At 40.4% G+C, this 17,962-nt stretch overlaps 3 protein-coding genes across 5 annotated transcripts; 2 read left to right on the top strand and 1 right to left on the bottom strand.

The window, feature by feature from the left end:
- Positions 1-2,428: 2,428 nt before the first annotated feature.
- Positions 2,429-4,118, bottom strand: LOC115678009 (uncharacterized). 3 transcript variants are annotated; one of them, XM_030601277.2, is made up of 3 exons: positions 3,968-4,118; positions 3,330-3,477; positions 2,429-2,710 (listed from the first exon to the last, which is right to left on the bottom strand). In XM_030601277.2, the coding sequence occupies exons 2-3, from the start codon at positions 3,475-3,477 to the stop codon at positions 2,568-2,570; spliced, it is 291 nt and encodes a 96-aa protein (XP_030457137.1). In that variant the 5' UTR covers positions 3,968-4,118; the 3' UTR covers positions 2,429-2,567. The 3 variants fall into 3 exon arrangements, with proteins under 3 accessions (XP_030457137.1, XP_030457139.1, XP_030457138.1); XM_030601279.2 differs by having other exon boundaries at positions 3,796-4,098; XM_030601278.2 differs by lacking the exon at positions 3,968-4,118 and having other exon boundaries at positions 3,330-3,577.
- Positions 4,119-7,198: 3,080 nt separating this feature from the next.
- On the top strand, positions 7,199-11,678 carry LOC115678158 (aspartic proteinase-like). The gene is made up of 15 exons (XM_030601483.2): positions 7,199-7,357; positions 8,033-8,406; positions 8,485-8,545; positions 8,665-8,759; positions 8,874-8,986; positions 9,124-9,292; positions 9,378-9,417; positions 9,796-9,860; positions 9,985-10,098; positions 10,185-10,249; positions 10,602-10,645; positions 10,731-10,834; positions 10,919-11,038; positions 11,168-11,256; positions 11,362-11,678. Exons 2-15 carry the CDS (start codon positions 8,056-8,058, stop codon positions 11,444-11,446), a joined length of 1,515 nt encoding a protein of 504 aa, XP_030457343.1. The 5' UTR covers positions 7,199-7,357; positions 8,033-8,055; the 3' UTR covers positions 11,447-11,678.
- Positions 11,679-12,093: 415 nt separating this feature from the next.
- LOC115677990 (pentatricopeptide repeat-containing protein At2g03880, mitochondrial-like) lies at positions 12,094-14,589 on the top strand. The gene has a single exon (XM_030601240.2). It carries the CDS (start codon positions 12,205-12,207, stop codon positions 14,359-14,361), a length of 2,157 nt encoding a protein of 718 aa, XP_030457100.1. The 5' UTR covers positions 12,094-12,204; the 3' UTR covers positions 14,362-14,589.
- The last annotated feature ends 3,373 nt before the right edge of the window (positions 14,590-17,962 follow it).

Below are 17,962 nucleotides of genomic sequence, written 5' to 3'. Positions count from 1 at the left end.
TTTTCTTTCCCTTTGTCTCTCTATCTCTCTTGTTCCTGAGAAAATATTCGGTGGTTTACTATCACCACGCCGTCATCAGCACACATGCGTGGCGTACATAATCCTATTCGCTCTTTCGCTCCCTCGAGCCGTCACCATCTGTGCCCTGGGGGAAGATGAAATTGCCATGGATTCGAATGTGATCGAGTCGAGTCGAGTCGAGTTGGAATAAATTTTGCTGTTTCGAGTTGGGCTCGACCAAACTTTGATATGTTTGAATACTCAACGGCTCGAGATCCACTCGACATGGAGTGTTTGATGAGCTTGAGTTCGACTAGATTATCCGAGGATTAATTTTGGGCTCGTTGCGAGTTATAGGAATGGAACTGAACGAAGGAAATATACGCTGTGAGATTTGATCACTCGATCATACTCGCTAGCTACTCGAGATCAAGCATTCTTCCAAGTTCAAGCTTGAAGCGGGCTCGGTATTCATGGTGATCGAACTTGAAAAAACATCAAGTCGAGTTCGACTAGTCTTTTTAAGCAAGCTCGAGTAGTTCGCTAAAGCTTTGAATCGTTCACGCCCTTATTTCGAATTCATAAGAAGGAGCAACGAGTGTTGGATACTAATAAATCATTGCTTAGACTAATTTCAACAAAACAAGTTTTCAATTGGGGAATTGGTGCTCTTTCCCATCCTTTTCATATCTACTCTCCGAGTTGATATCTACACTAGTTTTTTGAATCGCAATTAATTATGTCCGCAACATCGTTTATGAGATGAATATATATATTTATATATATCCATATTTTTTCATATTTGCTTGGAACAATTCGTGAGTATTCTTATGGTCACCTCGAGAGAGGGAAAAGAGCTAGAGAGATTTTGGCGTTCACACCAAGTTTTCCTCACATTTACTTCACAGAACTCCATTTAGTGGGAAAGGTGAATCATTCGGAGGAGTGTCGACTTCTCAAAGGTGTGGTCATGTGGATACAAGTTATATTCCTAGTTGCCATTAGTGAATTGGTGAGACGTGCACCCAATAAACGTCACTGTCTCTTTGTCCTTTCTTCTTGGCCTTTTCTCGTCCATCATCATTGAATATAATAAACCAGCGCTCCACCCAAGTGCTCACGATTCTATCGTCTTTCCTCTGGCATCATTTACTTAAATAACCCTTTAGAGATTTCAGCCTTTCTCTGCCTCAGCCGATAAGGGACCATATGACCCTTGAAGCCTGATAAGGGACATTGGACCAAGCACATATTGAGATTTTCTCCCTCGGTTTTCTCAGGCCCAAAGTCTCGACAAGCACATCGATTCTCAGGAAAACCTCGGACATGTCCACGTCGTGGGCTCAATCATCCTGCAATTCTTGGGATTTTTCCTTGGGAGTCTATGATCTACTGAGGGATTGATCCATTCTAACGTATCGTATCCAAGTACATATTGTCGTAATTCCTATGGAAAATACCGTAAACACCGACACTCGAAAGTTTTCTTAATGCACGGCTTAGATCTATTCATTTGTTACTCAATGGCTACCAATCCCCTGGCAAGCCGTTCCTTGAGAGATTATAGAAACCACTTTCTTTGCATGGAAAAAGAATGGTATGCAGACTCTGGTTCATTAAAACTAACCAAGAAACATACCAAGAAAACAATAGGATCTTCAATAATGTCATAAAACATGCATGTTGTCACATGTCTTTTACACTGGGAGACGATGTGCCTACCATATAAATGGTAGAACGAGCCTTTGCCAAAAAAAAATTCCGACTGCTGATACCAATCTGGCAATTTTCTGTCAGTTTTAGCATTTCCTATGTTCGTCTACTGAAGGGCGTCATCAACCAAAAAGGGAGCAAAAGCAATTCAGGGGCATTAACCACAGATAAAGCAGCAGAAGAATAGCTTAGCTCTTAGTTTCTGCAGAAACGGTTAGCGCCGACGAAGGCAAAAGCACTGTCCAAGCTGTTGCCCATATATCAATTGGTCACAGCCAACTCGATCGCATGTTGTTAAATTTGACACTGAATCACAGCTTAGCATTCTGTAATATTTATCTAGGACTAGGATGCAAAACAAGTGCATGTATGACATATCAACCAACTCCAAGTGGAAAATGATAAAAGCACCAACAGACGCAACCTCAAAATGATATGTGACTCAGCCAAATTGAAAAGCCCTTCAGTTGGTTATAAGTACAGCTGTGCCATTGTGTCTTAGTCAGAGCATTTTTGGAATGCTTTGTCCAATTAGGTACCATACCTGATTCCAAATCCATTTGGATCTATCACAGTTCTAGCCTGAGATGGATCCAATATAAAAGACAACTAGTTATATGCCTATATTGGAAACCCTGACATTAGTGTGTAATATACTTAGGTTGTTTATTAACCCAAAAATATGCCAATCTTAGCACTAGAGGAACACTCATCATGCAGAATCAATAAATACAGACTTGAAGATTAACATCACTCCACTAGAATCTCAGTCCAGCAAGAAAGTATATAACTAGAAGATGGGCTCATGAGTCACTATATGAAAGAAGAAAGACAGCTCTACTTGAATACCACTACTATCTTCCTTTGTCATAAGCAGCAATATTTTGCGGTTCACATTCTGGACTGAACAGGCGGACCAGCAATGCCGAACTTGAGCTCACTGATAGAGCTCCGAAAGCTGCCCACCGGAGACTCCTGGGTACTGTGATCCTTGCGCCTGACAGGGAAAGAGCAACTTAACAGGTACTGTTCAGAAGCACAGCAAACCCTATTATTTTATCATCTTGAGGGAGGAAGAGTTCTCAAAGCCAATTATCTCTGCCTACAACAACTGCCGACAACCCAAAAAAGTGCGGGATTATTCTAAACTCTAGAGGATAAGTGTCTTTTATGCTATATGCCTTATGGTTTCCCTCCAATGAAACTCAAAATTCAGGGCCAACAATTTGGTCCATAGTACACAGAGATGAGATGAAAATCTAACAGAGAACTGACGATAAGCAAGACAAAGAATTCAAAATTTGATCAAGTACAATCCACACTAGACAGGAGGTAGCCAAATGCAGATTCTACTAAAGTACTTCAGTCAGCAATAGAAATGGGATCCTGCTGGGGAATAAGCTCATGTGTTAGGTGAGGGGGAAATTATTCATGTCACAACAACATCAATTGGAACGAAACACACCACTATCAATTGCCTCCTTCTTTGTGTTTTCATTAGCTAGAGAAAGCCCAAAAATTTCCTGTATAAATACATGCCACAGACATCTGAGCACCACTTCAACTTATGCAGGATCAGGCAATAGAAGCATGTGTAATTAACTAGTACAACATACCATAGTGCATTCTACAGAGAACCCAGAACCCCAAGCCTCCGCCCACCGTGAAAATGGCAGCCGTTTGTCTCATCAGTCGCGAACAAGGCTTCGAATCTGATCTCATCAGCTCACCATCAGACCACCCCAAAAGCCGCCTCAATGCCATCTAAACAGCTCCACATCAGTCAAATTCATTAACTTCCACGTCAAGAGCTCATTTTCGTTTCTAAGAACTGGCATATGCTCAATCAAGTACTCCATTAGAGACAACAATCATGTCTAGAAAAGTACCCACAAAAAATAAATGAAGAAGTGCACAAAGGATCAAATTCACAGCTTTAGCTTCCGCTATATAAAAAAAAAAGACACTTCGACTATAACACTTCCACTATATTGCTATCACATTACGACCCATCATGCAGTTAACCGCCAAAATGATCAAATGACTTCGAATTTCAACTCCCATACGAAAATAAAAACTCACAGAACCGCAAGTTCATTAAGCAAAATCCCAGTGGGTAATTTCCTCGAACGGTTGGCGTGGACAACCCAGAAAAGCCCGAGAACTAGCTCTGCGGACCTTTTTTCTCAAGTCGTATGCACGGTAGTGAAAGCTGAAGCACGTGAAGTATAAAGGGTTGAGCAGTGGTTGATACCCGAGTCGATCGAACGAGGGGGGGAATCGTCTCTCTTCACTTCAAAGTCTGCAACTTTTCCACTCCCCAAGATGACCGGAGCAGCGATCAGTGAGTTTCTTGTTTTTCAGCTTCTTTCTTCATACAAAGAAAATGCATTCGGTTCAGTGCTTACTGGGCTAAATATATCACAGTTGAGCTCGGCCCAGGTTCAATTTCACTTGGTGGCTACTAGCCTACTAGTGGTGATGGGTTCCCAGGTTGGGCCGGTTCCACTCTAGAATCCATAACCGGACTGGTGAGGCCGGTCGGTACTTATCCGATTCCCAGGTTGGACCAGTCCGGTTTAGGGTTTAGGGAATCGCCTAGAATCGGCTGGTTCAGTAAGGTCCAATTTCCAAGGCGGTCCGATTTCTGTGCACACCCCCAATGGCTACTAAGGAAGATTTATAACTAGGATCAATTTGAAAATGCCTCGACCCGAGGGGTCAGGCTATAGTTCCCGTAGTGCACAATGCCCTCGCAATCTTTTACTATTCGGAATTGAAATGAAACGATTCTCGACCGCTCGATAGATTTCAACTTGATTGGTCATGATTTTTTGTTTCTCGATTCAGTGTTGAAAAATATGTGGAGACAACGTCACCTAGATAGGTACCATGAACTCATCGCCCGTTTAGGTATTTAAGAACCATCCACTATTGAAGCTTGATCAAGGTCGATTGTTCCGTCTTTCTCACCCTCGATCTTAAGAAAGTAAAATGCTTTGTGTGCTAAATATTTACTCGACTCGACTTGATTATCCAAATAGCAAATTCGGATTTGACTCTATATTGCACTTGAACGAATGAGTGTGCAAAAAACAATAAAAGCGAAAAAAAAATCAGACTATAAATATGTATTCTTTCATTTATCAGAAATTTATTTTATGAAATGTTCTTCAAACACCCCGTATTTCAACTAAGCACAAATTAATATTCTAAAACCATCGTTTTGTGTATTTTTTGGACAGAACAAAAAACTCTCACAAAACAAAGTATATTGCCAAAAAATCAATTCTGACTTTATAATTAAAAGAAAATAGGAGGAAAATTATCCAAAAAATCCTAAATCTATTGTACGGCAGCCAATTCATTCTTAAACCTTTTTTTTTGTACCAATTTTGTCTTGAAGCTTTTGATAACTTGCCAATCTAATTCTAAATATTTCAATCATGCCAATTTAGTTCTAAACATTTTTAATAATTTTTCAATTTAGTCATAAATATTTTAACGATTTGTCAATTTAGTCATTTCGGCTAGAAATTGCTGACGTGACGATCTAGTCAGTGCCGGCCGTCCTACGTGGCATAGCGGACGTTGACATAGACAATTTTTATATATTTTTTTAAATTTTTCTAAATTTTTTTATAATTTTTTTCTTTTTACTTTTCCTTCTTCCTCTAGCCAGTCGCCAAGTCTCGGTATAGGCCGATGAGGTTGGGGGAGGCTCCCCCTCATCGGTCACTGGCGAGTCTCACCCTTACCAAATTTGGCAAGGGCAACCATCTTGCTAGTGGTAGGGTGAGGTCAACAAGGTTGGCCTCGCTAGAGCCTGGCAAGGCCAACCTTTCCTCTGGCCAGTCGTCAGCCACCTTTGAGGCCTGGTGACTAGAAGATAAGACAAAAAATAAAGAAAAGAAAAGAAACAAATTCAAAAACTTTATAAAAAATCAAAAAATTTTAAAATAAGTAAAAAAATTATCCACATTAGTGCTAACCAAGCCACGTTCAACGGTTGGTGTTGACTATACCGTCATATCAGCGATTTTCGACCAAAAATAGGCCAGGATGACTAAATTTGCAAAACGTTGAAAAGTTTAGAACTAAATTGGTAAATCAGCAAAAAGGTTTATGACTAAATTGACACAATTGATATGTTTATAATTAAATTAGCCGCCGTACAATAGGTTTAAGAATTTTTGGATAATTAAAAAAAAAAGACATTAGCGTTCGTACATGCATGAAAAAAGACAAAAACTTTAAAAAAAAAGTGGAGGAAATGTGTATGTAAAGATGTTGGATGCTTCCTTTTTTTCCAATGTTGGGTTGCCCGGACAAGTTCGTGTCCAGGACACCGTCGTCTCTTGCACTTTCCTATGTTGGCCATGTTAAAGAAACTTCCAAGCAATTTCCATGCTCAAACAATTTTTTGGAATCATCGTTATGGCCCGACATATGCATTTCAATGTCATCGAGGCATTGTGAAGGGAGTGAGGTTGGAGTGATCTTAATTAGTGCGATTAAATGTAGGGTTTCGAGATCGTACCAAATAGAGCAGTTTGATCGGTATGATTCAGTTCAAATATGAGTTTTTGATCGGCTTTTTCATTGGCTCATTTGGATATCGAGCACCCATCTAATTTGATTTCTGGTATAATTTCTTATCGCTACGAGAATGAATTAAGACAGTGAAGTTAATAATGAAATTTCATCAAAATTGTATGTCTGTCGATGTCCGAGGACGGACCTACATATGCAAGAGTCAAGGCAACTTAGTTCTACCAAATTTCGAAAAAATTCAAAAAATAAATAAATTATAACAGATTTTTTTACCTAAAAAATAAAGCTTTGTCCCTATCAATTTCTTGTAATGTATTCAGCTAATTCGATGTTCAATATTTTCATTTTGATTTTCCCTCACGAACTGAAAAAACTTAATTAACAATTCCAAAACTTATGAAAATGTAGGTGCCGTAAGCATAAGAAAACTACTTTAATCACTAAAATAATTGCGCTTGGTATGAAAAAATTTTCTAGTCCCTATCGATATTATTTATGATATTATATATGTAATATAAATGTACATATATATTATAGATATACATTATTTCAGTTGGAACCTGGTATTGTTATTTTTGGTTAATACCACGAAAAATTACAAACTGATACACATGTGACAAACGGAGGGTAAAACTCCAAACTGGTACATTCGTCAACCGTCGCGTGTGATCCAACTCAGCAATTTAATAGTAAAATTTAATAGAAACTAACGGAGGGTAAATTTATCATAGTTGTACCAGTTTGGGATTTTTTGTGATAAAAAAATTAATTTAAAGTAAATTTATTGTATATATGCCAGTTTCAGATTTTTTATAGTATTAACCCTTGCTATTTTATATGTTAGCGCAAATAATTTCTTTTCCTAGAAATATCACGAGAGACTGAGGCGCGTCAGCAACAAAAACATGGGATTCGCTTAGCAGATATTAATGTGTTTGCGGACAAAAGGTAACTATTGTACTTCGAAAAAGAGAGGATAAAGGAAAATCAAAGCGAGTAGTTCCTCATCTTTCTGCAAGCTACTGAAGCGTTCCAGCAAAGCTCGTCAGCATCCCTTCCTCAGCTCTCTCTCTTCAAGCTCATAGGCAAGGTTTGATCCCTGTGTCTGATGGTGTCGAACAACATCACTCAAGTCACCGTGATCACAGAGCTCATACCAGACTCTGTTGCTTTCAAGATTTAAGCTTCTTGAATTGCACTCTCTGGGCATGAGGGTTAATGGTTTCTTTCTTGCTGAGATCATGATGTCATGCATGGACTAGTAGTTTACTGGCTTTGCTTTGATTTGCTTGTGTGTCCCATTCGCTTGCTCTAAAGCTTGAATGTTTCTGTTGGTGTGATTGGTGCTCCTGAAGGAAGTCATAAATTGTCAAAAGCGTGTTTTTTTGGTCCGATGATGTTAAAAGCATTTGTTATTGTGGCTTTGAGGGTAGGAAAGTGAACTTAAGTTGGCTAAATGGTTTCATTCACATGTGATCTTTGTGTAGTTTGTGGTAAGTAGAATGCTCATATTTCACTCTTGGGAATGATTTGTTTCAGCTGAAGTAGAATTCTTTCTTGATTAATTTCTAAGTTGATGGTCTTTAATCTACTTTATCAGTTAAAAGAGTGCAATGAACCAAATCCATGTTAAGCAGCACTCTTCTGAACTTTTGTATTTCTTTTGAAATATTTTCGTCAAAATCATTGGTGATCCAAGTTGTTTTCCCCGTCACTTCTGGGCTGATTCAAGAATTTTCTACTTTGTTTTCACTTGTCCTGACAGGCTAACAGGATTTTGCATACAACATGGGCTACAAATATCTTTTAGCAGCATTTTGTTTGTGGGCTGTAACTGTGCCTCTTCTTCCTACTTCATCCCATGGCCTGGTGAGAATTGGGCTGAAGAAGCGGCGCCTCGATGTGCTGAGCATCAATGCTGCCAGAACCGCAAGGAAAGAGGGAATTTCAAAATACGGTTCAAAGGGCTTATATTATAATATGCGCACTGGAGGAGAAGACATAGTACCCCTGAAGAACTATTTGGATGCACAATATTATGGAGAGATCGGCATCGGCTCTCCCCCACAGCAATTTACCGTTATATTTGATACCGGCAGTTCAAATCTCTGGGTTCCATCAGCAAAATGTTACTTCTCGGTGAGTCGTGCTTATTGCTATGTTTCATGACACGTGTATTGTTGTGGGAATGCTGACTGGGTTGGTTATTATGTGCAGGTTGCTTGCTATTTCCATTCCAAATACAAGGCCAGCCGTTCTAGTACATACACAAAAAATGGTATGACCTTGATGTTTGAATTCTTGAACACCAGATCAGATGATCCATGTGGAAGGTTCTTATCTTTTTCGTCAAATTTGGTGGTGTACTTATGGTACTTTTCTTTGTTGGTGATTCAGGAAAAACTTGTGACATAAACTATGGATCTGGATCGGTTTCTGGTTTTCTGAGTCAGGATAATGTTGAAGTCGGCAATCTCATTGTAAAAGATCAAGTGGGCTCTCTCTCTCTCTCTCTCTCTCTCTCTCTCTCTCTCTCTCTATCAAAGAAAGAAATCTAGTTCTTGAAGAGGACTATAAACCTTCATGTTCACTTATTTGACTTGCAGGTTTTCATTGAGGCCACCCGAGAAGGAAGTCTTACATTTGTTTTGGCGAAGTTCGATGGAATCCTGGGGCTTGGCTTCCAGGAGATCTCTGTCGCAAATGTCACCCCTGTCTGGTATGGTCCCATAGCTTTAGCTGTTGGTATCACAGCAATCATGGAGTCATCCTGCTTTTGTTGGAGCTTGAAACCTATTTTTCGTCATTCTTTTGTCTATCTCTGTTGTCTATGGCTGCTGATTTTAGAAACTACAGGTACAATATGGTGCAGCAGGGTATGTTGGACGATGAAATATTCTCCTTCTGGTTGAACCGTAATCCAGATGCAAAAGAGGGAGGCGAGATTGTGTTTGGCGGGGTCGACGAACGACACTTCAAGGGGAAGCATGTATATGTTCCAGTTACACAAAAAGGTTACTGGCAGGTAAGATATCGATGATGATTCATTCTTTGTACATTCATCACTCTCTCTAGAAAAGGCATTGACTTTGAACTTGTTGTCCTTTCAGTTCAATATGGGCGATATTCTCATTGCCAACCAGTCGACAGGTAATCTTGCAGCTGCCACACTAAGTTCCTTTTTCTTAGAGCTTAATTGTGTCTCTAATTGAAAATAAATTGTTCTAACAGAATGATATCATTGGACGTTATCTTCTAGACACTTCCGATGAGCTGATTATGACATCATTTTCTTTTTCTGTTCTCACCGAGGATGTCTCAAAGTTAAGATAAAAGCTGTACATATACCAGTAGTCTGTGTTGTCTATTTTAGTTTCAATTGCTTCACATTTTCCTATTTAATGATCTTCTCTCATGGTTGCTTTCGAAAAAAATTTCCAACAGTCCTTGAATTCTGTACGAATGCCCTGTAGATTTGTGCCTTTGAATTTACCATTAATCACATGGCTGACGTCAACTTCTTTTCAGGTGTATGCAAGGGTGGATGTGCAGCTATTGTAGATTCGGGAACTTCCTTGCTTGCTGGTCCAACAGTATGTGTTCGCCCTTAAGAATAATCTATGTCGACGAAAGTTTTTCTGCCTGTTACGTCTGTCCTGTGTCTACTTGCCTGTCGTTATTGTATTCCTAAGTTCACCTGTTGGGAATGTTTACCAGTCTGTGGTCGCTGAAATCAACCATGCTATTGGGGCCGAAGGAGTTGTGAGCACCGAATGCAAGGAGGTTGTGTCTCAGTATGGAGATTTGATATGGGATCTCTTGATTGCCGGTGTATGTCACTGACCATTTCTTTTTGTCCGCCACTTGTATTCATTCATTTGGATGAATTGAGTAGAATTTATCATTATGGTTTGCAGGTGAAACCCGACAAAGTCTGTTCCCAGATCGGTTTATGCATTTTCAATGGGACAAAGCATGTGAGGTGAGGAAGTTCTTGCATTATAATTGTTAAATGACTGCTTAACTTCAATATTTCTGGTTCACCTTTAAGGAAAGCAACGCCTCTTACTCTAGCAATAAGCATTAGTCATATTGAAAACACGAGTTCTACTAATTTCCCAGTGAAATATTTGCCATCATACGCCGTTACCATTTGGACCTTTGTCCAACTGACATTGAAAAAGCATTGACGTATGGAAAGCTAGAAAAAAAAATGTGCATAATATACTGTGGCGACCTCCCTGAGCCTGGCCTAAGGCCGCGGGGAATTGGGCAAAAATATAGGTGTCAACATACACCACAATTGTTAACCGACTTTTTTACTTGTTTTGCAGCCCGGGAATCAAAACCGTGGTCGAGAAGGAAAACGAGAAATTAGGTGATGACTTCTCTTTGAACTGCTTGTGAGATTATTAGGAGAATATGACTAGAGATCTAATATGCACTGAAATGTGGACTGTCAGGCGATGATGTCGTTTGCACTGCCTGCGAGCTGACTGTCATATGGGTCCAGACTCAACTAAAACAGAAGAGAACAAAAGAGAGAGTACTCAGCTATGTGACACAGGTAATCAATTCAAAGCACATAAAAATGCAATGCCAGCATATTGATACTAGATTTTAGTTCTTCTGACTCTTAGCCTTTTTACAGCTTTGTGAAAGCATACCGAGTCCAATGGGTGAATCGGTAGTCGACTGCAATAACATCGCAGGCATGCCAAACTTGACTTTCACTATTGGGGAGAAACCTTTCACTCTCACTCCCGAGCAGGTTAAAGTTTGCAAAATGGCAAATTAACTTATTTTTAGTTGGCTATTGTCTGGTACCGTGTGATGAACTGTCTCTGCTTGATGGAGCATTTGATAAAATTCCTGTTTTCGTCATGTTTTCCCATTTCAGTATGTTCTGAAAACTGGGGATGGAATTAATACGATCTGCGTCAGCGGCTTCATGGCTTTCGATGTGCCGCCTCCTCGAGGTCCTCTTTGGTATGTACATCTCTTTTTCTTCTCATATGCATGCTCTATAATTTGCTTCAAGACGATCTTTATCCACATTTTTCTCCCCTCACCTCGCATTGGATCTCGGTGCAGGATTCTCGGCGACGTATTTATGGGGGTCTATCACACGGTGTTTGATTTTGGCAATCTCGAGCTGGGTTTTGCTGAAGCTGCCTAACAAGCCTCTCTTTGTCTCCGGAATCATGCGCTTGAAATCTTGTTCAGCACCTTGTCTGGTTGAGTATTGTAGAGATTATTGTACCCTATTATCCCTAATCAAGACAATCTTAGAATCATGAGATAGTTTGACTGTACTCATGCTTTTGTAATATCTGCAGTGTAATCATAGCTGTGTGGTTTTCCTATGTTATGTGAAGAAGTGAAATGAAATGTGTGAGCTCTCCTATTTATGTCTGATTACTGAAAATTTCTCTATCCTAACTGCTGAGATTGATATTTCTAGAGAACGACTAGTATCAAAGAAGGGGGAAATTAAAAAGGAGGCTAATTGGCCATTGGAAGCATCCAAACTAATATTAAGACCAAGACGACGTATCCGACACGTAATCGCGACGACCCAATTGCAAAACCAGAGCTCTACTGACCGAGCAACATTCCTCGAGGCCAAGTGGAGCAATCAGCCGCTTTTTCGATTCTTTTCTTTTCCTTACCTCGCCCGCGAAGCAAATCATCGCAGCGACGGCCCGACCAAATGAGAGAGAATCAATAGACACGTATATTGTTCAAAATAATAATTCAAACAAATTATTGTAATTTATTTGATTCTTTGATTTTTGAAATTTTTACAATTTACTTCGAGTTTGCTGCAAGACTGCAGTAGTGTCACGGCTTATAAAGATGGATGTTGGCATCCATGGATTTAAGAAGACAGCATGTACCCTATGATGTAGAAGGACTGCTCTTTGTCCTAGTATTATGAGAGTTCCTTCCCCATTGATTCACAGCAAAAGCCACACAGCAATCCATTCATCTTCCTCTGTGTTACCCAAGTTCTTGCACACCACACATCCCAAGAAAATCCCATCACCACCCGCCCCAACTCAACTCAATGACCTCCTCAACACCGCTTCACACACCAAGAACATCAGACATGTCACCCAAATACATGCCCAGATCATCACCAGCAACTGCACCTCCCTCCCTTCCCTCCTCAACAAGCTCCTCAGCTTGTATGCCAAGTGTGGCCAAGTTGACCAAAGCGTGCTGTTGTTCTCACAAGCCAGTGATGGGTCCAAAAATGTGGTCACCTGGACTTCCCTCATCACCCAACAATCCCATGCCAGCAAGCCCTTCAAGGCACTGACCCTGTTTAACCAGATGAGGAGCACTGGTGTTTACCCCAACCATTTTACCTTCTCTGCTGTTTTACCTGCCTGCGCAGGGACCATGGTGTCGTCTCATGGTGAACAGATTCATTGCTTGGTGATCAAACATGGGTTTGACTGTGACATCTTCGTGGGAAGTGCTTTGGTGGACATGTACGCCAAATGTTCCCGTATGGATGCGGCGGAGAAGGTGTTTGACGAAATGCCTGACAGAAACCTTGTCACCTGGAATTCTATGGTTGTGGGGCTTTTGCAAAACAAGTTTTTTGACCGTGCGGTTTTAGTTTTCAGGGAGGTTCTTAAGCGAGATTCTATCGCGCCGGATGAAGTGACTTTCTCTAGCGCTTTGAGTGCTTGTGGCAATAATGGCAGCTCAGAATTCGGAAGGCAGGTACATGGTTTGGTTGTTAAGGAGAATTTGATGAGTTCATCATACGTGAAGAATTCGCTGCTGGACATGTACTGTAAATGTGGGTCGTTAGATGATGCTCTTAGGCAATTCCAGACTAGTGGAGTTCAAGATGTTGTTACATGGAATGTGATGATGATGGGGTTTGTCAATAATGATAAGTTTGAAGAGGCTTGCCATTACTTTACTTTCATGAGAAGTAAAGGTGTAATTCCCGATGAGGTCTCGTTCTCTACTGTGCTTCATGCTACTGCTTCTATCTCAGCATTGAGCCAGGGCACCTCGATTCATGATCAGATATTAAAAAGTGGATCCGTTAACAGCAGCTGCGTTGGAGGTGCTTTAATTATGATGTATGCGAAATGTGGTAGTTTAGCTGATGCTACTCGGGCGTTTGAAGAGATCAAGGGCCGAACCGTGGTATGTTGGAGTGCGATGATTACTGCATTCCAGCAACATGGGTGTGCTGATCAAGCAATTGAATTGTTCGAGGATATGCTAGGGCAAGGAACTAAACCTGATTATGTTACCCTTGTTAGTCTTCTCGCGGCGTGCAGCCATGCTGGGCGTGTTGACAAAGGCTACTTGTATTTCAATACCATGAGTAAGATTTTTGGTATAAACCCTGGACATGAACACTATGCTTGTATGGTTGACTTACTTGGTCGTGCTGGCCGGCTAGACGAAGCAAAGAAGTTCATAGAATTGATGCCTATCAAAGCTGACGCAACAGCATGGGGAGCTTTGCTTGGTGCTTGCTCAAATCATGGAAATCTTGAAATGGGCAGAGAAGTCGCAGATAGGCTTTTTGAGTTGCAACCTGATAATCCAGGAAACTATGTGCTGCTTTCAAACATGTACTCGCGTGAGGGAAGATTGAAGGAAGCGGATGAAGTTAGAAGACTGATGTCTGTCAATGGGCTAAAGAAGGAACCAGGGTGTAGCTGGGTTGATGTAAAAAACACGACCTTTGTGTTCACCGTGCACGATAGGTCGCACGCCATGACGCGTGAGATTTATGAGATGCTTGGTCAGTTGGAGGAGTTGGTGAGAAAGAGAGGACACGTTCCTCAAGTCCAATTCTCAGTCAATAGCATAGGAGAGTACAAAGAGCGTAACTTATGGTATCATAGCGAGAGATTGGCTCTTGCTTTTGCGCTTCTTACACTCCCAAATGGAGCTCCTGTTAGGATAAAGAAGAACCTGAGGACTTGTGGTGACTGTCACACGGTGATGAAATTCGCTTCTGATATTTACAAAAGAGAGATTGTTGTCAGGGATGTCAATCGGTTTCATCGGTTCACTGATGGTCAATGTTCATGCGGGGATTACTGGTAACTCGACATATGACAGCATTCTTAAGGTTCTTGTCAAGTATTATTGTTTGACTTATTAACAATCTTACCCTCAAAACATTTTACTTCTGGGGTTTGCAGAGATAGAAACTGGATTGTGAGTTTCTTCCTCCTTTTCTTGCCATGTGTTTCCGCTTGAACCTCTTCAAAGCTCATACGGCTATTCTTGCTACCGAACACATTACATCAAATTGAATTTGAGTTTTCTGCACACCTCATTTGATTGCATTTTATACTATCAACTTCCCTCCCACTCAAGTCCATTATTTGGTGAAATGCAGATTCACTACTGATTTGTGCATAGATGCAAAATCAGCTCTGATGAAGGGCCACTGTCTTCAGCTGAACAATCAGCGGTCATTCAAAAATACGCGAATAACATCATTAATCATTCCAAAAAATTTCAACCAACATGTTTCTTGACATTAGAGATACAGGGGGTCTAAAAGAGATGCCATTAGGTATCGGTAATTTGAAAAATCTTACGATCTTGTACAAGTTTGTGGTAGGACTAGAGAAGGGGCCACAGATAAATGAGTTAAAGAACTTGCCACATCTTCAAGAGAACTATTCATATATGAATTGAAGAAGGTGGTAGAAGTTAGAGATGCGGTTGATGCTAATTTGTTTGGAAAGCAAGGCCTTAGCAACTAATTCTTGCGTGGGGATGAAAATTTTGGGAACCTCCGGAACGTTGAGCGCGAAGCTCGGGTGCTTCACTCTCTACACTCTCTACGACCTCACATTAGTACTGTAATACTTCCCTCATGGTTAAATGGTCCATCCCATTCTATGTGTCTTTGCGCTTACGGGGCTGTCTTAATGCTGCATCAATGCCTTCACTTGGACAACTACTTTCACTTAGAGAATTATCTCTTGAAGAAGCATGTTAGGCTCTGAATTTTACGGAAGTAAAAAGCCTTTTTCATCCTTAACTTTGAAGTTCGAAAAAATGTTGGCATGGAAGGATTGGTCCCATTATGCTGGAGGCAAAGAAAAAGAAGTCCCATTCTCTAATCTTCAACATCTTGCTGTCCAGAGATGTCCTTTATTGGTCGAGACATTGCCTCGTCAACTTGATCATCTCATAAAGCTCAAAATTCGTTTCATGCCCACATTTGAATGTCTCAACCAATCTGGTTTGTCTTCCATCTCTCCACCGTTATATTTTGAGGATTGTAACAAGGAGATCTCAAAGAGTTTCGTCAACAACTTCTCTAACCATACTGAAAGTTGAAAATCTTGCAGAGCTTCTTTGCTTTGATTATGGGTTTATGAGCTGATTGTTTAAGCTGAAGGAGCTTCATATAAGAAGCTGCGACAAGCTAACATATTTGTGGCAAGATGGAAATGAAATGTGAAATCTTTTGTGGCTGGAGAAGGAGAGATAGAGCTGCCCTACAACCTTGAAAGGATGGAATTGAGGGATTGCACGAGTTAAGAAAAGCTTCCAATGAACACGCTCAAACATTTGAACATTCAAAATTGTCCAAAAATCATGGGACCAACCATTCCTCTATATGACCCCGGCAGCAATAACTGGATGTTTCAATTGGAATATCTACGTATAGCTAAATATGTATCTTTGACATCTTTTACGTTTGCGAAGGGTAGACTTGCTGCTCTGAAGGAACTTACTATTTGGGAGTGCGAGGGAGTGGAGTCGTTGGAAGAGATCACCGTAAAATCGCTGAATTCTATGACAATTGAAAGCTGTGAGAATCTTAGAAGCCTACCACAATGCCTTCACATGCTCTCCCACCTCACTAAATTGGAATTTAGGCATTGTCCAGCAGTAGAGATAGAGAACTTCCCTTCCCTTCCCATCGCCCTCTCATCTTTCGCTCTCATTAATTGTCCAAAGATAAAGTCGTCCTTCACTCCTTTGGTAACAGTGGGTTGTCCAACATTAGAGATAGAGGACTTTTCCCTCCCCATCCCATCTCTCTATTGAGTCTTACACTTTCGAATAGTCCGAAGATAAACCCTTTACCAAATCAGTTGCATCATCTCACAACCCTCCAGGGGCTATATATAATTGCCAAAATATCAAATGATTTATCAAAGAAACAAAAGTAAGGATGTGATGAAAACCAAAATGAGTCCGAATAATTTTCGAAAATGATTTATCGAAGCCGAAAAGAGAATGCGACATGCTGAGTAAATTGAGTGGGAGAGAGAAATTGATTTTGCTCAAATTAGAAAGATTATCCCCAACCATAATACAATCGTATGAGGGGTGCTAAGGATCCTATATTTTTTTCAGAATATCTGACCTTTGTCTCCTACTCTGCTTGTGTTGTTTTATTTTTCGTTATTATTAACTTTTATTTTCTTTTTTTAATTTAATTGTAAACCTTGCGATTTACCCACTTTGAATTTTTTTACTCCTCAACTCTTGAAACTTTCACTGTATACAACATTGACACGTAAATATACACATTTTTCATCGTCTTTGAAATTTAGATTTTGACCCCAAAAAAAAAAGAAAAAAAGTTTTCCTTTACTTAAATTTAACTCTAAACAACCAAGTCCAGATTTGTAGGAGCAATTTAGTGGAAAAATCTCTTGGGAAGGATCAAGTGCGAATGCTGCTGCTGAGGTCGGACTAATGTAGTCAATTATACGTGTAGATTTTTTTCCAATTTAACAAAACGCGAAAAAAAAACAAGCTTTTAATCTTTGTATGGTGCGCTTATATGTTCTGAATTATCTTCCACGATATTTCTAAATAAGAATAATCTATTTCCACATTTTCAGATCGATATTCGAAATAAGAAGCTTTCTTTCTTCCAATAACGGTTGCTGTATAGATATTTGACGTGTTACCCCCTGTGGCAGATTGTTTGCTGTTGTGGATGACATCTTCTGTTTGTTCCAAAGGGCACACAGACGATGCTGCTCTTCTTAAGCAGCAATATGGATTGAACAGGAACGCCAATGAGGCCATTATTGTCATAGAAGCTTATAGAACTCGGAGCGATCGGAGGCCTTGCCCTGCTGAACATATTGTGCGAGACGTCACTGGAAAGTTTGTGCTTGTGCTCTTCGATGGCCCTCTGGATCTTCGATGGCCCTCCGGATACCACTTTTCTGGCCTCTCTCAGTAATAATGACTCATGGTTTCATTCTGGGATGTTGCTCTCGATCTCTCCCTCCACCTGTGATCTATCTAATCCTGTCTATTCTCTTAGTCATGCAGGATGTCGATGGAAGCATTCCTTTCTTCTGGGGAAGTGATTCCGAAGGCAATCTTGTTCTCTCGGATGATGCTGCAGTCATGAAGAAGGGCTGTGGGAAACTGTTGCACCATTACTTAAGGTAACTATTTTTATGGATTGTTGATGCGGCTTCACTGGAGTTTCCTCCACGCATCGGAATGTGAAAAGTAGGGATGGATGAGCTCTGCTGATATTAAGCAGAGTTCACGGGAGAATGTCATAATTTTGGGTAACAACATATGCGAAGTTGGAGGAGTCGGTGAAAAAGAGAGGATACGTTCCTCAGGTCCGGTTTCCAGTCAATAGAAACAGAGATTACAAAGAGCGCAACTTGTGGTATCATAGCGAGAGATTTGTTGTTCA

This window comes from Syzygium oleosum, unplaced genomic scaffold (genome assembly GCF_021117445.2).
Source record: "Syzygium oleosum isolate NSW1041296 unplaced genomic scaffold, Sole_v2.1 Sole_v2.03, whole genome shotgun sequence".
In the NCBI taxonomy this organism is placed as follows: Eukaryota; Viridiplantae; Streptophyta; class Magnoliopsida; order Myrtales; family Myrtaceae; genus Syzygium; species Syzygium oleosum.
Note: the sequence above shows the minus strand (reverse complement) of the source record. Positions and strands in the feature narration are given on the sequence as shown.

What these genes read in the sequence shown, in the direction of transcription:
- LOC115678009 (XM_030601277.2), bottom strand. Translation starts at nt 3,477, where the DNA reads ATGGCATTGAGGCGGCTTTTGGGGTGGTCTGATGGTGAGCTGATGAGA. An exon ending in TCTCTGTAGAATGCACTATG is followed by an intron (nt 2,711 to 3,329) that starts GTATGTTGTACT and finishes TTTCCCTGTCAG; the next exon opens with GCGCAAGGATCACAGTACCC.
- LOC115678158 (XM_030601483.2), top strand. Translation starts at nt 8,056, where the DNA reads ATGGGCTACAAATATCTTTTAGCAGCATTTTGTTTGTGGGCTGTAACT. An exon ending in CAGCAAAATGTTACTTCTCG is followed by an intron (nt 8,407 to 8,484) that starts GTGAGTCGTGCT and finishes TATTATGTGCAG; the next exon opens with GTTGCTTGCTATTTCCATTC. An exon ending in ATCTCATTGTAAAAGATCAA is followed by an intron (nt 8,760 to 8,873) that starts GTGGGCTCTCTC and finishes TTTGACTTGCAG; the next exon opens with GTTTTCATTGAGGCCACCCG.
- LOC115677990 (XM_030601240.2), top strand. Translation starts at nt 12,205, where the DNA reads ATGAGAGTTCCTTCCCCATTGATTCACAGCAAAAGCCACACAGCAATC.